Genomic DNA, 13247 nt, shown 5'->3' on the forward strand with positions numbered 1-13247 from the left:
AATGAAGTGGACAGCGTGAAGAAAGTGTGTGTCTGAGACTTCACTGGTTTTCAATAGATTTTATGTTTCACTCTCCTGTAACACACCCATGACGCGACACATCCAGTGTGAGCTGGTCTTTAGACAGCGCTCTCCACCACCACCAGCATCACCTCCATCACAACACCTGAGGGGAGATCTTTTAGAAGAACAGAACGCTTCTCCGTCTCTCCAGCGCAGTTCCACAGACATGGAGAAGCTCTCATTTATAATCAGAACAAATGGAAACACATATGCAACCATATTCAGTGTTATTATCAGTTTATTAGTTATACACTGCGGGTGTAAACGCAATGACACGAAGCTGATATAATAATTAAATAACAGTAAATATTAAATAAATAAATAAATAAATACCCAGATATTTCCAGAAGAAAGCTGAATATGAGAATATGACCTGCTCCACTTTCCTCTTCATCTCTCGAGTGCGTCCTTGATGAAATATGTCTTATCTGAGATTCTGGCCTTCATGTGGCTGTATAAAACCATGCAGCGTGTCGTCCTCGCTCTGCCGTCCGTCTCTCACACACACTCACACACACACACTCACTCACACACACGCTCACACACACACACCGGCATCATGCTGTCGGCCGTGGCTAAGCTGTGCTGTGGGATTTCATACCAACATCTCCGGAGTGTGACAGGTAACATCACTAACATCACTAACATCACTAACATCACCACATGTCATCTGAGTTTACATCTAACACATCTACCATAAAAAATATACATTTTACTTATTTTTATTTATTTACTAATTGTTCTATTAAAATCCTCTGCTATTTATCTTCTCAATAATTCTTTCTTTTTTTCTTTAATTAAAAAAATCCTTATCAAGTTCTTTTATCATTATACATGTTGTTTATGTTGTTTTATTTTTCATGTAAATTTATAATTTTTTTATGTAAAGCACTTTGAGAGTTTGGACTAAAAATGAAACATGCTATAAAGCAGATTATTATTTATTAGCAGTAGTGTTAGTATCATAACTGCCTCCATCCTCCAGTGTTTGACTTCTTTTCTTTGTTTTATTTATTTTTCTAATTTTTCTGTTCATTTGAAGTTGAACTTTGGAAGTTGACTTAATTCTACAATATAAATGAAAATAAGTTGATGAAGAAGAAGAAGAAGAAGAAGAAGAAGAATTATTTATAGCAGTTTTCATTTTGAGACTAAAATTTCAAAAAGTGCTTTACATAAAAAAATCGACAATCAACAATAATTTTGAGGATAAAAGAACTAAAGCTTTAAAAAATAAACAAAACAAGGAATCACAGTAAATATAAACGGTGAAAGATAATACAACAACAGTGTTAGAACAACAATAAATAAATAAATAAATAAATAAATACCACTACTACTACTACTACTACTACTACTAATAATAATAATAATAATAATAATAATAATAATAATAATAGCTGGATTGAATTGTTGCACCACATTTTATTTTGATCTTTTGGAATTATTTTTATTTGTAGATAATTCTTTTTCAAAATCAACGGGGGGTGTAAACTTTTGCACTTTATCTATCTGTAATTGAATGTGCTGCAGTAATTAATATGAACCGAGTGAAATGTGACATTAGATTATTTTTTAAATACTGAAATATGGAGTTTGGTTGGTTGTGTATATTTATATTGTGTTATATATTGTGTGTGTGTGTGTGTTTGTGTGTGTGTGCGTGTGTGTGCGCGCGTGTGTGTGTGTGCGTGTGTGTGCACGTGTCAGGTCTGCAGCGTACGGCCATGGCAGCTTTAGGGCAGGAAATCGCCCACATGCAGAAGACAGGAAGAGTGTCAGTGGGGAGCAGGAGCTGGGACGTGGCGTGGAGCTGGAGGAACATCAGCGAGGGTGAGAGTGAGGGATCGGTGTTAGAGCTGGGATCAGAGCACAGGGTCTGAGTGTGTGTGGTGTGAGATATCCGTGTCCTGGTCCACAGAGACGGAGCGGACAGACGGACGGCGTGATGGCGTGGAGGACACGGACCTGTCGTACCAGCAGCAGGGACAGGAAGCTCTACAGAGAGCGCTGGACATCACACGGAACGTTGACGGCTGGAGGACGGAAATCACAGAGGTCACTTTCATTTCTTTTCATTTTCTCCACTACGCACTGATGATGTCACAACGAGCGTTAATGAGCAACCGACCAATCAGCAGCCTCGCTTTTCTTTCTTCTTTTTTTATATCTTTTCTCTAATATCCTTCCATCTTTCATTCATTTTTTATTCCATCCTTCTATCTTGTCTTTCTTTTTTTCCCATCTTTCTTTCCATCTTACTTTTACTTTTCTTTCTTCTTTTCCCTATCACTCCATCCTGTTTCTTTCTTTCTTTCTTTCTTTCTTTCTGTTGTTTATTCGAATGCCCACACTGCTAGCTAGCGTTGTTCCAGCGTAGCTAACCAAGTGAAAGCGATAATAAACATCAGTCTGAGCTGAACACCGGGTGTGACACACACCTCCCTAGTTATTTATTAATGATAGAATATGTGTGTGTGTGTGCGTGTGTGTGTGCGTGTGTGTGTGCGTGTGTGTGCGTGTGTGAACAGGACAGTGGTGACGTGATCTACAGTAAAGTGGTTCAGGGGAACCGTAAGGTGTTCAGACTGGAGGCTGAACTCGACGCCTCTCCTGATGAGTTATACGAGGTTCTGTTTGTTAAAGTGGAGGAGATGAACGAGTGGAACCCCAGCATCGCACACATCAAGGTCTGTTACACTTTATATTCATCGTATACATTAAAATTAGAATAGATTAACTTTAGTATTGTGGTCTTCTGATGATATGATCATATAGTTAGGATTTTTCACTAATATCCTGCTGTTGTTGTTTTATTAAATATTTACACACACTTCCAGGATTTAACACTGAAATTCCACACGTCAGTATTCAGGCCTCAGACGTAACTACACACTTACGCGTCATTCAGTAGCTACGTCAGAGTTACGCACACAGGGGGCGGAGTTTGTCTAAAAAAGAGGCGTGTCTCAGTTATGTGTATTCTTTACAGGAGAGCGCATCGAATTAACACACTGAATTAAGCATTATTTTATTTATTTTTGAGTTGAAATAGTGAATTTAAAGTGCGATAAAATCCCAGTAAGGTGCACCTCAAGGTACTGTAACTTTATAAAACATAATAAAATATAGCGCTAAATTTGTATTTACTATAAACACACACTTGGAGAGAAAATGTGTGTGTTTAACATTTAGATATCTATTACAGTTTAAATGGTATTTAATTGTTTTAACGTATTTAAAAACGTTCCTGTTGCCTCACAGGTCCTGAAACACATAGGGAAGGAAACCATGGTAACGCACGAGGTTTCAGCGGGAAAAGCGGGGAATCTTATTGGTCAGCGGGATTTCCTGAGTGTCAGGCATTCGCTGAAGACGAAGCGTTGTATTTACCTGGGCGGAGCTGCGACTCACCTGGAGGCTTTTCCACCGCAGCCAGGATTCATCAGGTATCCATGACAACCACAAAACCCAGTACTCATAGCCAATCACAAACCCTAAACCTAAACATGACATCACCGCTAGTCTGTCCTTCACTAACAGTGCCTAGCTTGCTAGCAAACTTTGATTTTATTTACAGAATATTATTAGCTAGCTTTCTAAAGATCTTAGCTCGCTACATAATGCTAGCTACTGCTAGGGTGCTAGCTTTAACTTTAGCACTTTATTCTCAGCAGCTAGCTAGCTAACTTGGCTAATATCTCTCAACCTATTTTACTGTATAAGCTATAAAGCTAGTATTTATGCTAAACAAAAGAAAGAAAGAAAGAAAGAAAGAAAGAAAGTTTAGTGGTGATGTCACATGATCAACTTTGTGATTGGTTGATCAGATATTCTGGTATATTATAGTATAAAGAATGACATTACACTGTATACTTTACATTTTGTTACAACACATTTAATGATTTTATCGCAAGTCGATTATGATTAAAGCTCACCTTTAATGCCATATTTCTAAATATCATGTCGTAATGGCAGCAGATATGAAACAGTAGGACGCTAGCGGAGAACCGTGTGTTACTCCAGAGTTTAGTCAGAGTTTAAATTCTCCATTTTTACTTCATTACTCGGACAAGCGGCGTTTCTGCGCGGCGATGTGATCTTAATCCAAACAGAAACTCTTCATTTAAAATTTAAAAAATAGTTAGAAATCCTTTCATTGTTGACATATTTTTAATGTTTCAACTTCAAGATTATTTTATTAGCATTCAGATGTCGTCAATTATTATAAATAATTAAGCATATTGCTAGCTATGTGCTCCTCTGGAGTTTAGATCACAAAGCACGATAATCAGTAAATCAGTTTGATTTACACTTTTCCAATTATTATTATTATTATTATTATTATTATTATTATTATTATTATTAGAGCTGAAGATGGTCCCACGTGTATCATAATCCAGCCGTCACCAGGCTGCGCTGGAAAGAGCAAGTTCACCTGGCTGCTCAACATGGACGTGAAGGTAAATTTATTCCTACTAAACTATTCTAGAGCCCAAAGGTGTTATTTATTATAAACTATTATTATCAGTTACAAAATTACTCTAAACCAGTAAACAACTCTATCACTGCTATACAGTGGATATAAAACCTTTACACGCCCCTGATGTAAAAAATGAAACCAAGATAAATCTTTAATGCGAAATAGAAACTAATAACGTTCAAGCGAAAAACAGAAATGTTTTAGGAGAAAATATGAAAGAAAAAACACACTATAACCCGGATGCATAAGTAAACACACCCCTTAACTAACCCCCTGTTAAAGCAGCTTTTGCTTGTAATTCAGCACTCAGTGTTTTGGGGTGAGAGTCTGTCGACTCAGCACATGCTGATTCAGTAATTTTATTCCACTCTTCCCTACAAAACCGCTCCAGATCCATCAGATAGAGATCAGATCTGTCCACGGCCTCTTCAAGTCATTCCACAGGTTTTAGATTTAGATTAGACCTGAGCTCTGACTGGACCATTCCATAACTCTGATCTTCTTCTTCTGAAGCCGGTGCTTTGTTGACTCGGATTAGTGCTTTGGGTCGTTATCCTGCTGGAAGGAGAAATTTCTCTTCATCTTCAGCTGTCTAACAGACGCCTGCAGGTTTTAGCCAGAACAGATTGATATTTGGAGCGATCCATGATTCTCTGTGTCTTGATTAGAGCCTCAGTCCCAGCTGAAGAGAAGCAGCTCCATAACATGATGCTGCCACCACCGTGCTTCACCGTGGTACACCTAATGTTTTGGAAATTGTTCTGTACCCCTCTCCTGATCGATACCTTTCCACAGTGAGATCCCCTACATGCTTTGCAAGCTCTTTGGCTTCAGCAGTCAGATGAAAACAAGAAAATCGTACAGAAACATCTGATCTTTATTTCAGAAGCACTTCACTGATGCCAGCTGTACGATAATTAACATGAGTTTGAACGTGCATGGTGAATCCTGAGCAGTCATATGACCCATTATAAAAGGGTGTGTATACTTATGCAACCAGGTTATTGTAAGTTTTGTTTTCTTTTTTCCCCTTAAAACATTTGTTTGTTTTTCACTTGAATGTTGTTGGTTGCTATTTCACATTAAAGGTCCCAAAAGATCTAACATCATTTATCTTGGTTTCATTTTTTTTTCCATCACAAAACCCTGCAGTTTTAACGGGTGTGTAAACTTTTTAGATCCATTGTAGATGACACACACTGACACACTGACCCACACTGGCACACACTGACACACACTGACCCACACTGACACACACTGACACACACTGACACACACTGTCACACACTGACACACTGGCACACACTGACACACACTGACCCACACTGACACACACTGACACACACTGACACACTGACCCACACTGGCACACACTGACACACACTGACACACTGACCCACACTGGCACACACTGACAGACAGACACACACTGGCACACACTGTCACACACTAACACACTGACACACACTGACACACACTGACACACACTGACACACACTGACACACACTGACAGACAGACACACACTGGCACACACTGACAGACAGACACACACTGGCACACACTGTCACACACTAACACACTGACACACACTGACACACACTGCCACGCACAAACACACACTGACACACACTGGCACACACTGACACACACTGACACACACTGGCACACACTGACACACACTAACACACTGACACACACTGCCACGCACTAACACACCAACACACACCGACACACACTGACCCACACTGGCACACACTGACAGACACTGACACACACTGCCACGCACTGACACACACTAACACACCAACACACACTGACACACACTGGCACACACTGACACACACTGACACACAGACACTCACTGACAGACACACACTGTCACACACTAACACACAGACACACACTGGCACACACTGACAGACACACACTGTCACACACTGACACACAGACACTCACTGACAGACACACACTGTCACACACTAACACACAGACACACACTGGCACACACTGACAGACACACACTGTCACACACTGACACACAGACACACACTGGCACACACTGTCACACACTGACACACAGACACACACTGACAGACACACAGTCACACACTGACACACAGACACACACTGGCACACACTGACACACAGACACACACTTACAGACACACACTGTCACACACTGACACACAGACACACACTGACAGACACACACTGTCACACACTGACACACAGACACACACTGGCACACACTGACAGACACACACTGGCACACACTAACACACTGACACACACTGACACACACTGCCACGCACAAACACACACTGGCACACACTGACACACACTGACACACACTGTCACACACTGACACACTGGCACACACTGGCACACACTGACACACACTAACACACTGACACACACTGACACACACTGCCACGCACAAACACACACTGGCACACACTGTCACACACTGACACACTGGCACACACTGGCACACACTGACACACACTAACACACTGACACACACTGACACACACTGCCACGCACAAACACACACTGGCACACACTGACACACACTGACACACACTGTCACACACTGACACACTGGCACACACTGGCACACACTGGCACACACTAACACACTGACACACACTGACACACACTGCCACGCACAAACACACACTGGCACACACTGACACACCAACACACACCGACACACACTGACACACTGACCCACACTGGCACACACTGACAGACACACACTGTCACACACTGACACACAGACACACACTGGCACACACTGTCACACACTAACACACCGACACACACTGACACACACTGCCACGCACAAACACACACTGGCACACACTGACACACACTAACACACTGACACACACTGCCACGCACAAACACACACTGGCACACACTGACACACACTAAAACACCAACACACACCGACACACACTGACAAACACTGACACACACTGTCACACAGACACACATTGGCACACACTAACACACACTGAAACACACAAACACAGACTATCGCTGTAATAGATGAGCCGAAGTAATTATTATGCAAATGTATTGGCAGTTATTTGTTAACCTGTATGTTAAGCCACGCCCATTTTGTAGGTACGCGAGGTACGGCTGTGAGTTTTCTAAAATTGTGCAGTAAAGTGTGTAAGCCGAGTTCATGCCACTTCGGAGTCTGTCTCCTTTCCCAACCACTGAATCCCTGCCAGTCAAATATATTACAGTGGCGACGAGGACTCTGTGAAATTTTCAGAGACTGTTAGTTGCTAGGAATGCAACGGTGTGCACTTGTCATAAAGGAAGAAAAAGGAACAAGGCACGAGTGGAATTAAGCTGCTAACGACGGAGCAAACATGGCGGCATCAACGCAAATTGCTGAGTCAACAGGACGTTCAGACAGGTTTGTGAAATTGCGTCATCTTTGGAGTTGGCCTCAAGAAACACGCTTGAAATTGCAGGAAAGATTAAAGACTTACGGTCAGTGAATGCTGTGTGGGAAGCAAAACCTTTTCCTAGGAGAAGGAAAGGATGGTTTAAGGGCAGTGGTGATTTCACACAGAGGAAAGGAATTAGACAAGAATTATCTTACAAGGAGAATTTTTACAGAATTGTCTTACATATTGTGGTGAGAGGATTCCATTGCTGGGGTTCATAGAGTGCAGAATGAAAAGCAAAATGTGACGTTGCCATTGGTCATTGTCAAAGGGGACAGATTCACCCAAACATGTGGACTGAAGTGGACTTCGACCCAGCAGTAAAAGCGGTGTTGAGGCGACACTCAGAGGTATTTTCAGACAAAGCCAGTGCTATAAAAGATTTAAAGCTACTATTCGAATTCACCCAGATGCAGCTCCTATCTTTCAGAAGGCTAGACCTGTTCCGTATGCTACATGAGATGCAGTGAAAAAGGAAGTGGAGAGACTTGCAGGCATAATATCCAAGACTGAAAGAAGTGACTGTGCAGACTGTGCCAAAGAAGGATAAATCTATCCGCATATGTAGGGATTATAAAGTCACTGTAAACCAGATGAGGAAACATATCCTTTACCAAACGCAGTGGACTTGTTTGCTACCTTAGTGGGAGGCACATTGTTCAGCAAACATGACCTGGCACATGCATATCAACAGCTGGAATTAGACACAGACTCAGAGAATATCTCACCATCAGTACTCCCCAGGGGTTGCACAGGTACCATCGCCTTAGTTATGGAGTTAATTTCCAAGCAGTCATGGAGCAGATGATATTCTCGTCACTAGCCAGCTCAAAAGAGGAACGTATCAGGAGGCTGGACGAAGGGCTTTCTAGACTTCAGAGGTAAAACTCTCCAAGTGTCAGTTCATGCAAAGCAGCGTTGGGTATTTGACAAGGAGGGCCTGCACCCCACCGAGGAAAAGGTGGCAGCAGCTGTTAATGCCCCAAAGCCAAGCAATGTCACTCAACTACGGTCTTTCCTTGCCTCCTGAATTATTATTGTTGTTTTCTCCAGCCTGTTTCAGCCTCTACATAATTTGCTAAAACTGAAGCAACTGTTGAGCTTGGCTGCTACCTGCGATGAGGCTTTGAGAAGGCTAATCAGCTGTTGCTCAGTAGCACAGCTCTGGTGCATTATAATGCCAACTTACCCCTGAAATTAGCATGTGACGCCTCACCTTATGGGCTGGACGCTGTGATTTCGCACATTATGGACAATTGAGAAGAGCAGCCTGTAGCGTTCACATCTCGTACCCTCTCTGAGACCCAGACAAAGTGTGCTCATATTGAGCATGAAGCTCTGGCAATAACATGTAGGGTCAAAAAGTTTCATAAATATATTTATGGATGGAAATTCACACTTTTAACTGACCACAAGCCTCTGCTGTAAATACTTGGACCAAAAGCAGCAATACCAACCCTAGCAACGATGGGCATCAAGTGCTGATGGCTTATAACTATGATACTGAGTACCACAATTCAAAGAAGAAGCCTTTATTTGTCACATATGCATTACAGCACAGGGAAATTCTTTTCTTCACATATCCCAGCTTGTTAGGAATCTGGGGTCAGAGAGCAGGGTCAGCCATGATACAGTGCCTGGAGCAGATAGAGTTTAGGGCCTTGCTCAAGGGCCCAACAGTGGCAGCTTGGCAGTGCTGGGGGGTTGAACCCCTGACCTTCTGATCAATAACCAAGATCCTTAAACCCTGAGCCACCACTGCTCTATTCATCAGACCACATGAACGCCGATCAATGTCCAGACTACCAGCAGTGGAAAAAGACGACACCGGGAAAGAGGGAAGTGTGTTTTACTTTTCTCATGTGGAAGAGCTTCCTATGTGTGTCAGGGACATAAGCAACATGGAAAGATCCAGTACTATGCAAGGTGTGGGATTACGCTGTGAATGGCTGGCCCATATATATTTCTGAGGAGAGTTTGAAACCTTACTTCACACGCAGATGTGAGCTGTCTGGACGCGTTACATCATGAGCATCCGGGGATCTGCTGTATGAAGGCTCTGGCTCAGGATTAGACGGATGCATGCAGCAGGAAGTGTGGAGCTGTCACTGCTGTCAGGCAGTACAAAAGTTGCCGGCCGTGGCACCCCTTCATCCGTGGAGATGGCCTGAGCACCCATGGCAGAGAGACCACACTGATTTTGCGGAAAGAGACACACAGTTTTTCCTAGTAGTGATTGACAGCCATTCAAAATGGCTTAGAAGTCATTCCAGTGTCACCACTGAGGCACTCCGAGGGCTACACACACTAATGGGTTATCTGAGGAGATGGGCTTTGATAACGGCCTGCAGCTCGTATCGCCTGAGCTCACAGAGTTCTTAAAAGGGAATGGAATCATACATGGGTTTCCGCCTATCATCCTGCCTCGAATCGAGCTGCAGAGAGATCTGCTCAGATTCTGAAGCAAGCACTCCTGAAAAGCGTTTTGGAGAAACAGTAAACAGATGCTTTCACTTAAACATAGACTAGCAAACTTCTTGATAAGCCAAATCTGACCAAGAAAAACAGCTAGAACAAAAGAAACAGCAGGACTAAGGAAAAGGAGTCCTATAATCACGTGTGGAGGAGGAACAGGTGTGTGTCTGAAATTTCAGAGGAGGACAGGAGAAACGGTTGTGAGTAACTGTGGTAGAGAGAAGGGGCCCTGTAATTTACCGCATACAGGAGGGTCAGAGAAAGCGCAGTGCATGTGAATCACATGTTGCCATGGAAACCTGGAGAAGGACCTCTTTTGCCTGGGGTGCTGAAGATCCAACAGTGACTACAACAGTGAAAACTTGGACCCCCTCTTGTCAAAAGACTTCTGTGCCGGTCATTGCACCAGACTCCTCCAGCGAGGCAGAAACGTTGATCACACCAAATTCAGTGAGTGTAGCTGCCCCAGAGCAAGCGGGACGCAGATATCCACAGAGAATACACACTGCTCCAAAAAAAGCTGGATTTATAAATTGTTTGTAAATAACTGTTAAGTACTTGTTTTGTAGAAAAAAAAAGAGAGAAAGGGGGTTTTCTGAAGTTTGACATGTAACCTAAAGTTTGTTCAGAGATGGTGGATTTCATGTTTTGCATTTATGGGTAAAAAAAAAAAATATATATATATATATATAAGAGAAGATTTTCAACTCTAAGAAGGATAGATTGAGAGAGAGAGAGAGAGAGAGAGAGAGGGAAAGCAGGTGTGTGTGTACGAGAGAGAGAGAGAGAGAGAGAGAGAGGGAAAGCAGGTGTGTGTGTACGAGAGAGAGAGAGAGAGAGAGAGAGAGAGAGAGAGAGAGAGGAAAGCAGGTGTGTGTATGAGAGAGAGAGAGAGAGAGAGAGAGAGAGAGAGAGAGGGAAAGCAGGTGTGTGTATGAGAGAGAGAGAGAGAGAGAGAGAGAGAGAGAGGGAAAGCAGGTGTGGTATCAGGTTATTCAGTGTGTTAGTAAAGATTTGGAACAAGTATTAAGAATGTAAGATAACCTTCATCCTCCCACTACACACTGCTGTGGCCTTCATCTCTCTCTCTCTCTCTCTCTCTCTCTCTCTCACACACACACACACACACACACCTAGCTGTCTTGTTTCCATTAATATATTTGACGTGACAAACAGGTGATGAATTATGGACAGGTGATAACGAGAGATGGACAGTTCATAAACATATGATTAACAGGTGATGGACAGGTGCTGGATAGTTGGTGTACCATGTGTGTAGCTGTAGGTAATGGACAGGTGATTAAGTTTTAATAAACCACTGATGGACAGGTGATGGACAGATGATGGACAGGTGATGGACATGTGATGGACAGATGATGGACAGGTGATGGACAGGTGATGGACATGTGATGGACAGATGATGGACATGTGATGGACAGATGATGGACATGTGATGGACAGGTGATGGACAGACGATGGACAGGCGATGGACAGGTGATGGACAGATGATGGACAGGTGATGGACAGACGATGGACAGGCGATGGACAGGTGATGGACAGATGATGGACAGGTGATGGACAGGTGATGGACATGTGATGGACAGGTGATGGACAGGCGATGGACAGACGATGGACAGGCGATGGACAGGCGATGGACAGGTGATGGACAGGTGATGGACAGACGATGGACAGGCGATGGACAGGTGATGGACAGATGATGGACAGGTGATGGACAGGTGATGGACATGTGATGGACAGGTGATGGACAGGCGATGGACAGACGATGGACAGGCGATGGACAGGCGATGGACAGGTGATGGACAGGTGATGAGGTCTACTGCTGTCTCCACACACAGTGTTTTGTGTTTTGTCTCTCCTCAGGGCTGGCTTCCTAAATCTTTGGTGAATCAGGCGCTCCCTCAGGCTCAACTCGACTTCACGAGACACCTACGAAGACGACTGGAGATGAGCAGGAAATGAGCTGTTGCTAACACACACACACACACACACACACACACACACACACACACACACACACATGCACAATTGGACTAAAATCATCCTGACATTCAGGTTCAAAAGTCTGAATGAGGGACCAAAAAACTGGTTACATTTCACTGTATCAAACACACAGATGATGATGAAGATGAAGATGAAGATGATGATGATGATGATGATGATGATATAGGAATGATGACATGAAACACAAACCTCATCTGTAGTTCCGTTTTCTTTTTTCCCAACAGAAAGCTCAGATGTGGAAAATGATCATTTTAATTATTCCTCATTAAGGTTTACTCACATGAACATTCTTAAATAAAAATTAAAAAAATCAAATCAAATTGATCTAATGTTCCTGATTATGAGATTATATAACTAATATACAATTATGACTAATCTTTACATTTTTTTCTAATTTCAAACTTTAAATCATTTAAGAATGTTTTGATTTAATGCTTTCACAAAAGTCCCTTGTAGAATCTGTGAAATATTTCCACACGGCCGACATTTTCATTTTCAGAAGAAAGAAGTCATTTTTCAGATGTTTCACAAAATACAGCAATAAATAGCAATTTGCAGAATGTAATTTGATGACAGAAGAAAAAAATATATAAAATAAAATACTACACTTCCTATCCATATCATTCCAAATATCACATTTCTATAAAGTTACATCCCTAATTCCTAATAAATCTATTGAACTGACGTTAACTTACTCAATCATACTGTACATTGGTTTATAGCTGCTATAATGTC

General features: G+C 42.4%; 1 protein-coding gene across 1 annotated transcript; it reads left to right on the top strand.

The window, feature by feature from the left end:
• The first annotated feature begins 564 nt into the window (after window positions 1-564).
• star2 (steroidogenic acute regulatory protein 2) lies at window positions 565-13247 on the top strand. Its single transcript, XM_026911246.3, has 7 exons — window positions 565-686; window positions 1774-1896; window positions 1985-2121; window positions 2595-2753; window positions 3328-3512; window positions 4433-4526; window positions 12372-13247. Exons 1-7 carry the CDS (start codon window positions 623-625, stop codon window positions 12468-12470), a joined length of 861 nt encoding a protein of 286 aa, XP_026767047.2. The 5' UTR covers window positions 565-622; the 3' UTR covers window positions 12471-13247.

This window comes from Pangasianodon hypophthalmus, chromosome 12 (assembly GCF_027358585.1).
Source record: "Pangasianodon hypophthalmus isolate fPanHyp1 chromosome 12, fPanHyp1.pri, whole genome shotgun sequence".
NCBI lineage: Eukaryota > Metazoa > Chordata > Actinopteri > Siluriformes > Pangasiidae > Pangasianodon > Pangasianodon hypophthalmus.

Excerpts from the sequence above, each read along its gene's own strand:
- star2 (XM_026911246.3), top strand. The coding sequence starts at position 623 with ATGCTGTCGGCCGTGGCTAAGCTGTGCTGTGGGATTTCATACCAACAT. Across the intron at positions 2,754-3,327 it reads CCAGCATCGCACACATCAAG|GTCCTGAAACACATAGGGAA; the intron begins GTCTGTTACACT and ends GTTGCCTCACAG. Across the intron at positions 3,513-4,432 it reads CCGCAGCCAGGATTCATCAG|AGCTGAAGATGGTCCCACGT; the intron begins GTATCCATGACA and ends TATTATTATTAG.